We start from the raw sequence: 18,625 nt of genomic DNA, 5'->3' as shown, positions 1-18,625 counted from the left end.
CTCCGCGCGGGCAGGGGTCGGATCTGGCTATCAGAATACTATTTTAGAAGTGGTGATTATTTTAAATCGATGTGTGAAGTGCACTTGGTGTCATGCAAAAGTCTCTTCACACATTTCAACTAAAGTTTAAGCAGGAAACAGTTATTATCTGAGTAATCTATACTAATAAAAGGGTAATATGCTAATTAGACCAGGAGACCTTCCAGACATCCTTCTGGACAAAGCCATGGCGGAGAGGCCGAGGCAGAGGCAGTTAGGAGCAATCAGGCCAGCAAGGGGGCAGTTGGGGGTGAGCAAGTCGGTGGAGGGGGGGAGGGGCCGTTAGGGGTGATAAGGCCAGCAAAAGGGCAATTTGGGGAAGCAGGCTGGGGGAGAGGCAGTTTGAGGCAAGAAGGCCTGTGGGGTGGGAAGTTCGGGACAATCAAGCCAGCAGGTAGAGTGGATAGGGATGATCAGGCAGACAGGCAGGTGAGTGGTTAGGAGTCAATGGTCCCAGATTGCAAGAGGGATGTCCAAGGGGTCCCATATTGGAGAGGGTACAGGCCGGGCTGAGGGATACCTCCTCCTCCCATGTACAAATTTCATGCACTGGGCCACTAGTTATACTACAATACATAATGATAGTGATGTTTTTATTGTGTTTCTCCTAGGCAGGATGTCCTAAAATGATTTATCTATTAAAAACTTGGAGATTTTGCTTATATATTTTTAAGTAAATTTATCAACAGTTTTTAAAATTTATTTACCAATATATATATATATATATATATATATATATATATATATATATATATATATATATATTTTTTTTTTTTTTTTCTTTATTGTTCCCTTTTTAACAACATATCTCCATCCCAAAAAAAAACTTTTAGACTTCGGCTGTAAAAAAAAAAAGTTCTGATAAGATTTAATGTTAAAATGATTGAACAAGATACAGCTGCAGAGTAGGCTGATATGACTAAGAATTTTTAAATTTTACAAATGACTTTTTCTAACTTTTTAACTACTTTTGGCCTATAGAAAAGTTATGAAAACAGTATAGAAAGTTGCCATATATCCTGCATCCAGGCTCCCTCAAGGCTAACAACTTACACAACTACAGTTCAATGGTCAGAACCAGGAAGCAAAGATTGGCACAATATCTTTAACTAAATTAAATATCCCTAAAAATCTCCATTCAGGATCTCATATTTACATTTAATTGTCACATTTTATGTTTGGCAAATAAACTGATTTTTAAATATATTAGGAGAGCACAGGGTTTAAAACTGTCGCCCTCGACAGACAGAATCTCCCAGGCAGACTCTAAGCTGACCCCCAATGACTTCTGGCTCCTGGTGTTCAGGCCTGTGTGAGCCCCTTCCTTTTAGGGTGGGCTGGCCTAGTGACTTGTTTCCAACCAACAGGTGGTAGTGGGATGTCATTTCTATCATACATAAGATGTGGCTTCTCTATTTCTAGAGACTCTCACCCTTATTAGCTTTGAAGAAGCAAATCGCCATCTTGGGGAGGCCCGCATAACAAGGAGTTGAGAGTAGCCACTGAGAACCTGTGAGGTGGAGGAAGGTGGAAATGGATATGGAGAAGTCATGCCACATGCATGACACCCAGCGGGAGCCCAGCAAATACTGGAAAAGGGATGGAATGTAGTGCTATAAACTGTTAAACTCTTGTTAACTTGACATCTTTGCTGTGAAATCCACCACAGAAATCAGCAAATGCTACAAACGACAGTTTTGTGTTGCTGTGTTTTTTGTTTGTTTGTTTGTTTGTTTTCAGGGAGCCAGTTTATCAGTGTACCACTGGCACGAATGTATAAATCATGGCACCTCCTACAGAGGTAAGCTGTTCTTTTCTCCACTGAAAGAAAAATCACTGTCTTGCACTTCTTGAGCCAGATCGAGGCAATATTAACTCATTATCTCACCACTCCTTGGACATGCCTAATTTTGTTGATGGTAATACCATCTACCCAAGTCCTCAAGTCCCAAAACCTTTGCCTCCCCCTCAACCACACCATTTATGTGTAATTAATCATGAAGTACTGCTAATTTTACATCTTCAAATCCAATTGTTCTCTCCCCTTTTTCTGTTCTAGTAAAATGAAACTAGTTGTAGTTTCCCTGATATATAATAGATCTAGGCTGTTACTCTATCCGAAATGCCTTCTCTTCCCACCTTTTCCACATAGAAAACTTCTATTCATCCTCTAAAACCCAATGTAGCGGTTACCACCTGTCTGGAAGCAGCCAATTCTAACAATGCCAGATGAAAAGAGTCTTCCTTCCTCCCTGTGGTACCCCCACACCTTGTAAGCTGTTCACATTGCACAGCCATTTAAATGTGTTCGTGTCTGGTTCCCTATTGTTAGGGAATCTCTCAAAGGCAGAACTCTGTGCTCTTCATCTCTACATCTCTCACATCAAACTATGTGCCTGGCACACTGTAGGTGCTAACATGTGCTTGATAGGAGAATAAATAAATTGATAACTTTCTGATATCCTTTTTGAAGGAGCTGATGTCAGAAGCTGAGAGGTAGTTCACTCCTAAACTCTAGAAGACCCTCTACCTTCCCTTATGTCTACCCTCCAACACTCACATCCTTGCCAACAGCAAGTGCAGCTACTTGCAAGACTGATTCCATCAGGCCCTCTTTCCCACCTAGGTCCATTCCCACAGAACATTCAGAATATCCGCATCTCCTTCACCTCCTAGAACCCTATCTTCTGAGGGGTCAGGTGTAATCTACTTAGTGAGATCTTCCTGAACAACACTCTGCTTAAAATTGCATCTCTTGCCACCATACCCCCATTCTCCCAAAGCTTTCCTGCTGGACATTTTCCACTGCCCTGATCACTATCTAATCTACTTTACTTATTTACTTGCTATCTACTTATTTGCTTATTGTCTATCCCTTTCTACTATGGTATAAGCTCCATGAGGCCAAGGATTCTTGTCTGTTTTGTTTGCTGCTGTATCCCCACTATGTACAGTCAGCACTCCATCCATATTTATTGGAGAAATGGATGAACTACAGTCAGAGGATAATGTGGTGGCTTGCTTAGAATAAAGCGATCCGTAGCAAAGTCGGGAGCAGAGCCATCACTACCACCTCCCGACGTAATTGGTCTGTACAGGAGCTCACGCCGTCCCTGCTCACCTGATCCCCTCCCTTCATGTCAGCGAATTCTACACATGCTGTTCAGTCTTGAAATAATTCCCATGTCAGAGAAAAACGCCAGTAAAATTGTTATGGGTGAAAGCCCTACAATTAAACGTCTCACTTGGAGGCCAAGAGCAGGGTGTCACCCTTAAGACAGAAACTCGAGGAAATACCATCCTATAAACACAGCTTAAATTATGATGGGTGCGAGTCATGTAAAACCACTCAACCACCCGTGAAAAAGAATATAAATTCTATGCCTTTCTAACCAACATGAACCTGATTCTCATTAATACTCGGCATACTTACCAGGGGCCATGGGGTAGAGGATTAAGAAATCACTAAAGAAACTTGCAATTGTGAAATTATTTTTGCAGCTGTTTTGACTTTTGTATACCATGAAATGACACCTTCAATGCAGATCTTTGAATGAAGTGAATCACAGGTATTAAATCTAAATGCTAGCCACATCCACATAATACCAAGAAAGTATTGAGGTGAAAAGTCGACATACTAATTCACGGAACTCGATGAAATACGTGTGCTTGAGACACTGTCAGTGATATGACAAAGCATTTTCAGAAAGACTGGAGCCTCAGGGCCTGATTCTCTAGCTTTACATCTTTGTAAAACAAAAGTTCCAGGAGTTATCTGACTCTATTACCCACACATGGAGCCATTTTGGGGTCATAAAATGAAAACTGACTTATCATTGATATTTTATATAAAATGCTAAAAAGCATTTCCCACTTGTGCTGCCTGAGGTTGGATGAGGTTGAAAAGGAACTGTGATACAACTGACCCCCTGAACCACCACCAGTGGCCAGCATTGGTGTGGCTAAAAAGTTGCTCCAGCCGGTGGCTCAGTTGGTTGGAGCATCGTCCTGTACAACAAAAGGCTGTGGGTTCAATCCCCTGTCAAATGTGTACAGGAGGCAACCAATCGATGTTGTTCTTTCACATTGATATTTCTCTCACTCTCTCTCTCATCAATAAACATACCCTCTGGTAAGGAATAACAATAATAATAATAATAATAATAATAACTGCTATTTCTAGGTCAAGAGGTAAAACCAGGGAAGTAAGCCACAAATGACTTTCAGAATAGTTAGTTGGTAATAGCAACAAAGCATATCTTTTTTCTTTGCCTACTGACATATGTAATTTTTTTAAAATTATGATTATAAAAAAAAATGTAATGCTATAATGCTTGCATTTATTTGTGACACCATCGAGTTCTTGGGACATAGGTAAAAAATCTTAATAAAAGAAAGTAATAGTATGTAATTATTCCCCATTTAGAAAAAATATATATAATAAAGCTTATGCTGACTTTATATAATTCCTGAATTCTTCAAAGAAGTTTTTTAAATCAAATTATATTTTCCAAGTGCTTTTTAGATGATTTGGGGGCTGAATTTATATGGGAGATTGGTACATGCTGTCTTATAAAATGATATATTTAAGAACACAGTAAGCCTTCTAAAGTACATGACAGGAAGGCAATTTTGTTGCTTTTTTACTAAATCATTATAAAAAAAAATTCGATTCAAAAATAGTGTAGCAATATAACAATATGCAGCAGTAGAAATTCTGAGGATAAATTGGATGGTGAGGGAGAGGCTTTCTAATTCTCAAAGCTTTGAAAATCCATTCCAATAACAACTTAGACGCCCAATTCGACTATTCAGCTAGAGCCCATCTCAGTATTATGGGCATCCTTAGGAATAGGAGGGAGTCACAACAGGAACACTGAATGAACTGTGTGTTTGAAATGACGGGAAACTTTTACAATAACTTTAAGTAATGAGAGCTAGAGTGCAGGATCCTTTTTCTAGGAAACTCCGCCGCCTCTGAAAGGCTGCCTAGGGCATTGATAGAAAATGAACCAATGTGCCTTCCAAAAAAGAAATTTTAAATATCTCTTGTTTCTTTTAACATTTTTCTTCTTCTGTATGCCTAGAATTCTTAGTTATCTTCCTGGAGGTTAGCAAAAGCAAAAGCTTAAAAGAAGAACGAAGGCAAATGGAAGATAGTAACATAGCAGAGTTCCAATCTTGATTTATCATCAGAATTTTTAAATCAAAACTCACAGGATTAGGTGTGAGAAGCAGGTTGACAGGGGACAGATCTTGACAGATGAGTTTTTTTTCAATACTATTTTCAAACACAAATTGTTGAACTCTGAGCACCAGCCACGGTGCCTGAGACACACATGTGTTCCGAGCAGATAAACCTCTCCAACATGATACTTCTAAACACTTAACATTTCTTTAGGAAAGAGCCTGAGAGTCAAAAAGAGATAAATAGGGCTTTGGGTGGCACAGTCTCAATCAGCAAACCCCACGTGGCAAAATAGAAGTCCTGCAGTAAATGCAGCCCATCCTTTCTGAGGGCAGTTAGGTGACCATCTGTCATTAATAGATACTCTCCATGGTGTCAACACAACCCATCACAAAGCCCCACTGGATTCTCTCACTATTATTCCAATGCAAATATAAAGTATCCTTTGGAAAAGAAATGGCAAATTTAATATTTTTTTAAGTCATCAGCCAAGGACATTTTTCATTGATTCTAGAGAAAGAAGAAGGGAAAGTGAAGGGGTGAGGGAGAGGGAGAGAGAGAGGGAGAGAGAGAGAGAGAGAGAGAGAGAGAGAGAGAGAGAGAGAGAGAGGGAGAGAGAGAGAGAGAGAGAGAGAGAGAGATTAGTTGCTTCCCACACACACCACGACCATCAGACCTGCAACCTGGGTATGTGCCCTGACCAGGAATCAAACCCGAAACTCTTCAATGCAGAGAACAATTTCTAACCAACTGAGCCACACTGGCCAGGGCTATTCTTTTTTCCCCCTGTAAGTTTTTAGAACTCCTCAATCAAGTGCCATCATGAATGGACTGGCCCTGAACTGAACAGAAAATTATTTTGCTGAAATAAGCTGGATTCCTTGCTGAAATGTCTCCAGTAAATGTTCATTAGTTGGTTTAAATACCCCCAGTGATAGTAACTCATCATTTGCTGAGACAATTCCATATGTAGACAAGTTTAGTATCCATAAGTTCTTACTTTAGTTGAGTGAGAATTTATTTCTTGGTGAGTTTACTGGTTCTATCCTTGCCCTGAGGGAGCATACAGAGAAGCTGTGCCCCCTCTCCCAGGCCATGGCCCAGAAATCCCAGGACGGCCATGGGGCATCCCAGGCTATACACCGCCAGGCCCCTCAGCCGTTCTTCATGGGAACAGAAGTTGAATTGTGATCCTGGTCATTATTCCCTAGACATTTTGTAATAGTTGTGTTTCTGCTCTTTATCTAAACCTTGAGTCTAAGATTTTCAGCTGCTGTTGACCTAATGTCTTTTTAACTGAATGCGTAGTAGTCAATATTAGGAACAGAGTGCTGAGCCCCAGCCAATCCCCAGGAACAATCTAGTGTTTCCTCCTCTATGGGATGCAGGGTTTCGATAGCTTGAAAAGAGCAAGTGCCTATATTTTAGCTGGTTGTTTTGCCAACTGAAGCTCACTCAGAAAGAAGCTAAATGGTTGCTGGGAAGATCATGTAACTCCATGTAAAATTTTAATTCATTTTATATGTAGAAAATGTGATTTCTATATGAACTTTCAGGAGCATATCAATTATACTAAGCCATGAACAACTATAGTCGATATATTTTGAACTCCCATTTACCTAAACATTTAGAAGGCCTTCCTCCATGAAGACTTTATTTATTCATCCATTCCTACAAAAATGTATTGAGCGCCTACTACATGTTGGGCACCGTTCTGAACACTGGGGGTAGAATGATGTACAAAGTCAAGTTCTCTGCCACCGTGGAGCTTATGAAGTGAGAGAGATGACAAACGCAGAAGCAAAAATGGATAGAGTCAGGCTTCAATGAAATAACAGGGGGACCACTGAGGGTGGTCATAGAGGTTTCTCTGCAGAGCTGTCTGCTGAGCAGAGGGCTTAGTGTGAGGGGACAGGGCCTTAAAGGCAGAGGGAACAGCAGGTACAATTGAAATGAGAAAGAAGTTGGCATGTTTGAGAAGTAGAAAGGTCAGTGCAGCTGGGGCAAGGCTGATGACACCAGAGGAGCAAGGAAAGCTTCCAAGCCATGGCAAGGAGTTTAGCTTGTAGCCTACATCTAATGCAAAGCCCTTGGAGTAGAGGCAGGGGAATGGCATCATGTAGTTTGTGGGCGGGAGGGTTAAATCCTTACGAGAGATAATATTTTAATTGATTTGAGAGAGAGAGGAAGGGCGAGGGGGGAGATAGAGAAACACATAAACATCCATCAGTTGCCTCCTGTACACACCTTGACTGGAGATCGAACCCACAACCGGGGTATGTGCCTTTCGGTATATGGGATGATGCTCCAACCAACTGGGCCACACTGCCCAAGGCTAATTTGCATTTTTGAATGATCACTTTGGCACCTAAGTAGAAAATTAATTAGTAGGTGGGAAGTGTGAGAAAAATATGAAAATCTTGTATCTCTGCAAGAGCTGATGAAGTTTATACCCTCCCAGAAATTCATATACCGTCTTTGAGGACCCCACCAATAATAGTGCTTATCGTTTATGGAGAAGTTACTGTGTGCCAGATAGTGTAGACCATGTATGAGTGCTTTATGTAAATCATTGTTCAATTAACACAAACTCTATGAAGTGGGTATTATCAGTATCATTACGTAGATGAGGAAACCATTGGTTAGCAAGGCTAACGAAAGGTCCTATAATTGACAACTAGCGGAGCTATAGCTTGAATCAGGTCTCATCTGCCCCCAATCTTTCAAGTGCATTCTCTGCAGTTACCAGATAAATTCTCTAAACTCCAGTGAGCAACATCCTTACTTGGGGAAAAGTAGAGTGATTTTGAAAAAGATCATTTGAAGAAAGGCTTTTGATCCTCATAACAATCCTACATGGATTGAGTACAGTACAGAGATATAACCTTAACCTCTAGTCATCTGGCTATATACAAATTTTTTTATTTATTTCCTCAGATATTAAGAATTTCTGCTAAGGAGATAGTGGCAAAGCAACACCCCGGTGGCGGGAAATCAATAGCAAAATGTCAAGTGTTCAGTGCTAAGGCCTCGTTTCATGGGCCGTTTCTCTGCAAAGTGTTAGATGTGCGTCGTGTTCCGGTGACAGCAAGCAGCAGGTCTCCCCTGTGTGCTCTAGAAGCAAAGCCCAGGCGGGACCTTCCAGGCCAAATTAACCCTCCCAAGCTTTTACCAGGTTATGGGCCTGTTATTAACAAGGTGGGAAAGGGTGCTGGTTACACATCAAAAGCAAGGGGCTGCAATGCCTGCTTCCCCTTTCAAATGCAGAGGGAGATCTCCAGTGTTCCTGGACCAGGAATTGTGAATTTCTCCCTAGCTGCCTGCTGACATTGCTACCATATTTCTTCTAGCCCACATATTTTTATTGTTACCTAAATGATTTATCAGCTAAATCCTGTATTTTGAGGCATATTTCACTGAATCCCATATAAATTATATCCCATTTCAATTAGCCTGGGTTATATAGTACATGACACACACACACTTATTAAATGCAGCCTAGTCTAAAATAGACACCGTTCACCCAGCTGGTGTGGCTCAGTGGTTGAGTGTTGGCCTATGAACCAAGAGGTCCTCGTTCAATTCCCAGTCAGGGCACATGCCCAGGTTGCAGGCTCGATTCCCAGTAGAGGACCTGCAGAAGGCAGCCAATCAATGATGATTTTTTCCCCCTCATCATTGATGTTTCTATCTCTCCCTGTCCCTTCCTCTGAAATCAATAAAAATATATTTTAAAAAATAAAATAAAATAGACACTGTTCAAGTTCATTATGTAATGAACAAATCTTACCTAAGAGTGCCCTAAAGACTGTGAGAACTTAATGAGAATTTTGCAACTAATTTTATTAAGAGCAGAAATTGAATTACAACAAGAATGATCAAAATGAAATAAGAGTCTCCCAGCAGTCAAATGCATTCTCTTTCATTGTCCTGTTTACGCACACACATGAGTTCAGGGGAAAGGAAAGCAAAAGGATACCAATGAAATGGTTTGAAATTACGGAGAAATGGAACGTGAATTCAGCTCTATCAATCCAGAGTATTCTACCTAATTTTCTTTTCATCCATATAGTATTCTACATTCTCCCCTCCCCCAAATCCTTCAATACTTAGCATGTGCTATAAATAATTTTTGTGCTCTCAATTTCATCAGTACTTCCCCTTCTTTTCAATCCACTACTTGGTAACTATGCTGACACTACTGAGCTGTACCTAAAAGCCAAGTGTTATTCCAAACTCTCTGTCATTTAAAGTTCACATGAACTTTGTAAAATAAATACAACTATTATCCCATGTTAGAGATGAAAAGGCTGAGGCATGTGCCTGCATAGCCTGCTTTTGCAGCCACTGTGTGGTCAATGGTGGCCCCCCAAGAGATATGTCCATGTCCAGCCTCTGGAACATTGAATGTGACCTATTTGGGAAAAGGGTCATGGCAGGTGTAATTAAGTTAAGGGCCTTGAGAAGATGAGATCATATTAGGTTGTCAAGATGGGCCCTCTATCCAATGCCCTTGTAAGAGACAGAACAGAAGACACAAACACAGAAGAGGAGGCATGTGAAGATGAAGGGAGAGACTGGAGAGACCTGGCCGCAAGTCAAGGAAGGCTTGAAACCACCAGAAGCTGGCAAGGGAAGGAAATGAGTGCGCACACGCGCACACGAGCGCACACACATACACGTACACACACGTACACACACACCCCTGCAGACACCCTCCACCAATCCCTGGAGGTTGACATGGCTCTGCCAGATCTTGGACTTTTAGCTTCTAGAAAAGTGAGAGAATGAGTGTCTGTTGTCGAAGCCACCCAGCTGCAGTAACTTGTTCAGGCAGCTCTAGGAGACCAATCCTGACACCATTCTAGGAACATAAGGGGCCTTCCTGTTCCCACGCATAGTTTCACTCCTGGGAAAGACCTAACAGAGCTTCTCGCTCTTTACCCTGAAGACACTCTCTGCAGATGGCGTCTTCCCAGCAACACTTTCCTGAATGCTGTGTCTGCTAATGGCTCTTTGCTTACTTTACGGTTCAGAACCTACTGTTTCTATTCTACCGAGTTTCTATTCTATGGCCATGCAGGCTTTTTCCAGTTCAAATAAAAAATGGCTTTACCTATGGAAAGCATATTTTATACACTAATTTAATTAGCACAAATAGCATGCAATCTATTTGCACTTGAACACACGATTCATTCTAACATTGCTATTCTGAAAACTTCCTATCATTCCCATTCAGATAATAACGCTGATTATTATTTTAACACATGCTTTAAAAATATATACTTAGTATTTCAAATATTCCCTGATCTACTCGTCATTGACTTACCCTTATTGGAAATCATTTCTAACCCCAGTTGACATTGTGCTGGGCAGTCTCTGTCCCTCTATATCTACCCTCCCCATTCCTGGCCCTGGTCTGAGTTCCAACGTTGACCATGAAAACCACCCTGCATCTCACCCAGCCCTGACTTAGACACTGAGATAGGGACCTTTGAGCTGATGATATTTGGATGAGATTTTTGGTCTTAACTATTGAGTTGCCATCAATTGCATGCCCTTGCCCAATGGTTGCTGGTGAGTTCAGTTGGTGGGAGGCCCCGGGAGATGGAAGGGCACAAGGAGAATGAGGTCAGGGTATTTATTCCTTTGTCTTCCTGCAGCAATGAAGGGCTGGCTGTGGCCCTGTCCTCTGCTTGGGGTCGTACCACTTGGCCTGTCAGGAGATCACCCCCCGCCCCATACCTGTAACTCTCTCCAGGTGCTGCTCACCCTCTTCCCCCTGTTGTGGTACCTGGTGCCTCCCACCATTTATTTGTTCTCTGAAGCCTAACCACACCTTCATAAATAGTCCCTTCAATAAACCCTTTTCCATCACCCCTTTGAGGACACTGCGTGTCATCTACCAGACCCTCACTGACATAACTATTGAGTATCCCAGCTGAGAGCATCAATCTAACATTCCTGAATAATGTCTTCCCATAGATAAAATTATTCCAGGTTTTCAAGACATTTCTTGTTTAAAAGATTTACAACCGGCTATGACTGGTGTGGGTTATTTTTTCTCTCCTTTAATAACAACAACAACAAACATGTGGTAATGTGGGAGGATTCTGTTCCTCTCAGACACTTCTGCCACAACTGACTCTTATCACTGAATGAGATTTTGTTTCCAAAATACCTGTCATCACCATCACCATCACCGACGCACTCGGGGAAGGCAAGGGTACAGCCAAAAAGCATCATATGTTGATAGCAACCGAGGCGCTGGAGGTACATGAAGAATTTGAGGAACGTCTCCATTTCCATCTTTTTGACAATTGAGGGCAGAGGTGTTAGCGAGGTGTTGTAGGGCAGCGTCTGACATAGGCTGTGGGTGATGTTCATGCAGGCACCTGGGAAGTCAAGATAATTACATTTAGGAGCAGACACATCAGAATTACACATTTACAAATTCATTTGATATGAAAGGTTAATGTGTTCATAAGATTAAATATAGTCTACTAGAGGCCCGAAGCATGAAATTCGTGCAAGAGTAGGACTTCCTTCCCCTGGCTGCTGACACCGGCTTCCCTCTGGCACCCAGGACCCTGGCTCCCCTCAGAGCCCCAGCCTCATCCAGAAGGAAGTCCAGTCTAATGCTTTTATTATTATAGATTAGTAAGAATGATTATATTATAGATATACAATCAGATGTATATAATATGCATACATGTAAGACGAGGGGGTGCACGCACATGCAGATGTGTGACAATGAAATCAAGCTACTTATATTCACAGAGGAAGAGCATCTGTGTCCTGGGCAAATGTGTGGGAAAGTACACTCAGATGTAGCTGGTGGGCACAGAAATGGGCAATCATTGTTCTGGATCACAGCTGGGCAGGGCAATATGTATACATCTTTGAAATGTGCATATCATTTGACAATGTAATAATCATTTCTAAAAAAAAATTATCCTAAGGCAATAATTGTGATTTTGAACATGGATTTATCTACAGGAATCTCTTCTTCATTATAGAGTTTCCATTTTTAAAAGATATAAATCATCTCAGCATTCAATGAAGGGGATTGGTTTAAAATATTATGGAACAAACTACAGATTACTTAACTTAGATATATGAAAGATGCTTTAAAAGATTATTTAGCCCTAACAGGTTTGGCTCAGTGGGTAGAGCATTAGTTTGCAGACTGAAAGGTCCCAGGTTCGATTCCGGTCAAGGGCATGTACCTTGGTGGCGGGCACATCTCCAGTGGTGGGTGTGCAGGAGGCAGCTGATTGATGTTTCTCTCTCATCAATGTTTCTAACTCCCTCTCCCTTCCTCTCTGTGAAAAATCAATAAAATATATTTTTTAAAAGATTATTTAATCACATGGAATGGTGCTTATAATATAATTTGTAAAAATAACAAGTCACAAAACAATGTGTATACTTTGGTCCTGTTTTTAAAAACATGTGATTTTACAAGGATTTCCAATCCTGATTATGCTAACAGTTCAGGCTCAGCCCAGCGCCTCTGCTTTCATTTCCTCATGGCTGTCTTCTCTCCTGGGCACTGCCACCTGCACATCCATTCCTCCTCCCTCATTCCATAAATTTGCACGGTTTGTCTGATATAACTCAAAATATTAATAGGAGACCGTTACATTTTTCTTTTTTATGTTCTTCTGTATTCTCTTATTGATGTATATGAAGTTTTATTATTTTGTAAAAAAAAAATAATTGAAACTTTGGTTATTGTTTAAGCAGGCTATTATTTAAAAGAATCTTCAGGCTTTGAAAATGAAGTAGAAATATTAATTTTAATTATGCTGCATGTAGCAAGAACAGAAAGAAGTTCAACAAGAAAGGGAATATCTTTTCTGATCACCATGCAATTCCTAGTCAAAGAAATGGAGAGAGAAAAAATCTTTCTAAGTCTGCATTTTACTTCATTTTAATAAAGATAATGTTGAAAAGAAATAAGGCTGCATCTCCAATAAAATGGCCAGACTAACCTTTGATCTACGTATATTACAGAATAAACACACCCTATCGCAGGATTCGCAACCCCCTTTTCTGCTTCATTCATCCAGATAGATCACCTTAAACATCTCTCCTCCTCTTCTCTAGTCTACTTCTAGGCTGACTGCGTAGACTCACAACTCTTACAAAACCACCCACGCCCTACAAGAAGTAATTCCTCCAAATGACCAGAGTGTAGCCATTAGCTCAAAGAGTCTTACACTTCCTGAAAAGACACAAGTCCTCATTGTTATATGATAGCTATTGTTCACCCAAGATACACTGAGCTCGGTGGGGCATGATCACAATACGATTTCCACTTTGAAAGGAATAAATTTATGCAGACGGAACACAGACACATATATATAATACATGAGTTCAGCTTTGCATGAGTGCTGAGGAAGAGAGTTCTGGGCAAGTTTTATGAATATGACATGCAAGTCACTTAGTAAGGGAAGTTAAAACACAATTCAGAAGGGAAGAATGTAGAGATGGGAGACTTCAAAATGACACAATTGTATGCAAGATGCTTGCTTTTATAAGACTTGAGAACAAAATTTTCTCCGTCAAAAACATGAAATCATGTATGGAAACTTCAGTGTTAAGAAAACATTTATTGAAAATAAACTTTGTGCCAGGCATCAAAACAGTTACTCAAATTCTCATTCACAGATGTTCCATTTTCACAACCCAGTTAGTGCTAGTATATTATACATGAGGAAACAGTTTCAGAAAGACTAAGATATCTGCCTAACAGTGAACAGCTATTATGTGGAAATTCCAGATCTTCAAACCTATACCTTCTGAGTAACCTGTTTGGAGTCAACTCAGGCAAATGAAAAGGGGTTTATTATGTTAAAAAATTGTTAGAGAAGATAATTCCTAATGACCAATGGAAAAGCATAGAAAAACACACAATTCAGAGAGAGGATAGAATGAAGTAAATTTACTTTGCCGTAAAAGCTCAAATAAACCATTAGTATCTAATTCAAGTGGTCTCTTAGTATAAAAGATCTTTTAAATTTCATTCCCACTTATTGTTTTATAGAAAAATAAACCAATTTTAAGAAAAGGAAGTAGATACAAGATCCTTGATTGCCTAATGGGGTTGGGGGGTGTTTGCTAGATACTTTATAGACAGTGGTTTATCTAAACCCCGCCTCCCACAATCCTATGGAAATGCTGTTTTTATACCCATTTTATAGGTGATGAGACAGATTCAATGAGGGTAAGAAAGGAAACATTTTAAGAGGTAGAGTTGAAATTGATCTGATAGCCTTTTTCCCCCCACTGTAATATTCTGTCAAAGGTACTATTCCATTTTAGAGAGCACAGGTTTACTTTAAACGCTGTAAGATATTTTAATGAATCTTTTTTTTTTTTATTCCAGCAATAGAGTTGTTTCTCCAAGATTGGCAAAAACTAAACTCTCTCAAAGAAATCAATGAATCGGCTATTAAAAATAGGTTTTCCATTCTCAAAGAGGGACAATTTGGATTGGGATTGCTGAGTATCTATTCTTGGTAACGATTCAAAGTCAACCCAGGCCAGAGTTACATCAGCAGAGTGGAAATAATGAAGTTCACTCTTTATTCTAGATAACTCACATGAAAAATAACATTTCGCCAGAATGGTTTCTGGGAAAAACCCATGTGAAAAGATATCATGTTCTTGGGAAGATCTGTAAGAGGGTTGCAGAGAGATAAGAAGGAACAGAAAGCTCAAGACTGGGCTTCTCTGTGAGGATTCTTAACTAGCTCTGTGAATATCTTTGAATCCAAACATGGTAACTATTTTCTTTCTTATAAGAGAAATCAAGGAGACAAAAGATACATTTTCTTAATGAGTCAATTGTAACATTTGTAATAAGTCTTTACATAGACAAGGCATAGAAATGCCAAAATAAAATGCGTGCACAAAATAAGGAATAAAAATGTAAGTGCCTAGTGCAATGCAGTGTAAATTACCAGATTAAGCAAGAGCTAGCTACTCTTGCCAGAAGAAGCATAATGTTTGGGGATTAATATTTTCTATATACTTACATCTATTCCGAACTTAAGATTTTTAATGCAACCTCAAGTCTCTTGGTAAAGTCTTTTGCCAAGTTTCAAGTTTTCACATCCTACACATATATATGTATATGTCACGCTCTCCTTTCATTCATATATACACATCCATACCCCTTGATTCTAAGATGATCAAATGATAGCTAAAGTCTCATAACCTGATGTAACTCATTCATTCAACAAATATGTAGTCTGGCAATGTTGTAACACAGTGAAGGGTCAATATTTTATTATAAATTAATTATTCACATTCCATAGAACTAAATAAGATATGTCATTTTTCATTAATTTTAAAAGAACTACACATCTTTTCCCATATAATCATCTATCCTAGAATTATGATTGATTGATTGATTGATTAAGTAATAATAATAATTCAAATTTGTATGGCATTTCCAAGTGTGTAAAATATCTTTCTCATATATAGTATGGTGATTCCACACTTTGTTTCAAATCCTATCTTTATCATTATAAACATATGTGGCCTCTGACAAGTCACCAAATTTATCTGTTTATCAGTTTCCTGTCTACAAAATGAGGATAATAAGATCTGTGTTAATAGGCTTATTGTGAGGATTAAATGATTTTTACACAATGCCTATTGTTAGCACAAACAATCTCTCTCTCTCTCTCTCTCTCTCTCTCTCTCTCTCTCTCTCTCTCTCTCCATATATATATATATATATATATATATATATATAAACTAGAGGCCCAGTGCACAAAATTCGTGCACTTGGGGGGTAAGGGGGAATCCCTTAGCCTGGCCTGTGCCCTCTCGCAGTCTGACAGCCCTTGGTGGATGTCCAAATGACAGCTTAGGCCTGCTCTCCAGTCGGACATCCCACCACTGCTGCTGTGCTCTCCAGCTGTGAGCCCAGCCCCCCCCCTGTGGGAGCACACTGACCACCAGGGGTCAGCTCCTGTATTGAGCATCTGCCCCTGGTGGTCTGTGCATGTCATAACGACTGGTCGTTCCACCTTCAGGCTGAAACCGGCTCTCTGACATCCCCCGAGGGGTCCCGGAGTGTAAGAGGGCACAGGCCAGGCTGAGGAACCCCACTGATGCACTATCAGAGATAGGGAGGGGAGAGACACAGGAGGTTAGCCAGCTGGAGAGCAACCGCAGGAGGGCTCCAGGGCATGTCCGGCCCATCTTGCTCTGTTCTGTTTGGCTGGAACCCAGCAGCAAGCTAACCTACCAGTCAGAGCATCCACCTCCTGGTGGTCAGTGTACATCACAGTAACTGGTCAACTGGTCTATTTTATGCCCCCTGGTGGTCAGTGCTCATCATAACAAGCAGTTGAGCAACTTCAGCATATTATTAGCATATTATGCTTTGATTGGCTGAATGGCTGACTGGACAACAGGACACTTACATATTAGGCTTTTATTATATAGGAAGCCTAAACGACCCTTAGACCATTTGACCATTTGACCATTCAACCAGTAACTATGATGTGTATTGACAACCAGGAGGCAGATGCTCAACACACAGGCATGGAAACATGGAACAGACTGATGAATCTCAGAGGGAAGAGGGTAGTGGGAGTGGGAAGAGTTGAACCAAAGATCTTATATGCATACTAGAGGTCCAGTCCACAGATTCGTGCACAGGTGGAGGTCCCTTGGCCTGCCATGCGGGGATCAGGACAAACCTTGAGGTCTAATATCCTCGAGGGGTCCCAGATTGCAAGAGGGAGCAAGCCAGGCCGAGGGACCCAACCAGCGCATGAATCTGTGTCCCAGGCCTCTAGTAAACTATAACAGTTTTCGCTGCAATTGTCTCATTTGTGACTCACAAAAACTCTGTGAAGTAGACATGAGAGATACTTGTGCCCCGTTATGAAGGCAGGAAAAGTGAAGCAGAGAGAGTAACATTTCCTTCTGCCTCTTTCCTCAGAATTCCATGAAGAATTCTTTGCAGAGAGAATAATGACTAATACATGGAAGATCAAAATTCAAAGTTTCATTAATTAGTTTTGCTTACTTGCAAAATAAAATACTACTGGGTATTATGTTTTAAAAAAAATACTAAGTGTTTAAAAACATTGCTTTTTGAGAAAAATATTTATTAAATCTCTATTCAATAAATTCACTGGGCTTGAGGCTATGGAATTTAAAAATAATAATTTGAAATCTGACCACACTTTATTATTGAATCAAAGTGTTCCTTCATAAATGTGAAAATTCTTTTTATGTGCCAGCTATTGTAAAAATAAAGTCTATAATGATAAGAGTATAACAATGACTTAATAGTAGCACATCATGCACTTCGAGAGCAGGGTTTACTATAAAACCACTACCTCACTTGTGATCAGTTTTCAACCTCACTGCTCACAAAGGCAACAACATTTCAGGAGACTTTCCATCCTTCTGTAGTTTTATTGGGAATCTCACTTTAGGTTTGGTGACAGCCAAGGATGAAGTGTTGAGGAAGGAAGGACAGGGCAGACCTGAATGCGAAGGTATGTTGCCTCAGCTGGTTATAGTGGTTCCAGCTGTGAACCTGTGAAACTTGGGGAGTTGATGCTAAATGACGATGGTGGGACAGGCATAGAATGGACAGTCCCATTCCAGAAGGAGCAATGGGAAAGGAGGAAGGGTTGATGGGTCCCTACTTGGAGAATGATGGGGCTTGCTGTGTCCTCCCGCCCTTCTCCCCCACACATAGCCTTCTTCTCTGCCTCTCATGAATGGCTGTAACATGGCCACTTGGCCAATCCCCAAACTCCAGAACGAGCAAAGAGTTTTGACTTAGGTCTTCATTTCTTTTCCATGGCAGCCCTCCTTATTATTTATTTTTAAAGTATTTTGTTGATTCTAAAGGACAGACGATGTGATAACATAGTTGCTGTGGCTTACCAGCCATCAGGCCATCCTACATAAGTCTCCAGAAAATCACATGCTAAGGCCTTTGTCTAGTGCACACTTGTAAAAACATAACCCAAGCAGACACAAACTCTCTGTGCTTGATTATCCAATAAACAATGGAAGAACTGGAAAGTAATTCCAAAGAGGGAATTGTAGAACTCTAAACCTCCCACTTCCTGAGGTAATAAAATTCTCATTAATTCATTTTTTCTCGTGGTTTTTTTTTTTTATTAAGGTATTATATGTATACATATCTTACCATTGCCACCCCACACACCCCACTCTCATACATGCCCTCACCCCCCAGAGTTTTGCGTCCATTGGTTATGCTTATATGCATGCATACAAGTCCTTCTGTTGATCTCTTATCTCCCTCACCTCTCCCTAACCTTCCTGCTGTAATTTGACAGTCTGTTTGATGCTTTACTGTCTCTGTATCTATCTTTGTGTTCATCA

At 40.4% G+C, this 18,625-nt stretch overlaps 1 protein-coding gene across 2 annotated transcripts in view; it reads right to left on the bottom strand.

The window, feature by feature from the left end:
* Positions 1-18,625, bottom strand: part of CORIN (corin, serine peptidase) — a 188,154-nt gene that overhangs the window by 120,424 nt on the left and 49,105 nt on the right. For both annotated transcript variants that reach the window (XM_084899835.1, XM_084899836.1), the window contains one exon: positions 11,409-11,622. In XM_084899835.1, coding sequence (XP_084755961.1) covers positions 11,409-11,622 — 214 coding nt within the window. The remainder of the gene's footprint in view (positions 1-11,408; positions 11,623-18,625) is intronic.

The sequence above is a fragment of the Pipistrellus hanaki genome (assembly GCF_964339955.1).
Source record: "Pipistrellus hanaki genome assembly, chromosome: 1".
In the NCBI taxonomy this organism is placed as follows: Eukaryota; Metazoa; Chordata; class Mammalia; order Chiroptera; family Vespertilionidae; genus Pipistrellus; species Pipistrellus hanaki.
The sequence above is the reverse complement of the archived record's forward strand: the minus strand, read 5'-3'. Positions and strand labels throughout refer to the sequence as shown.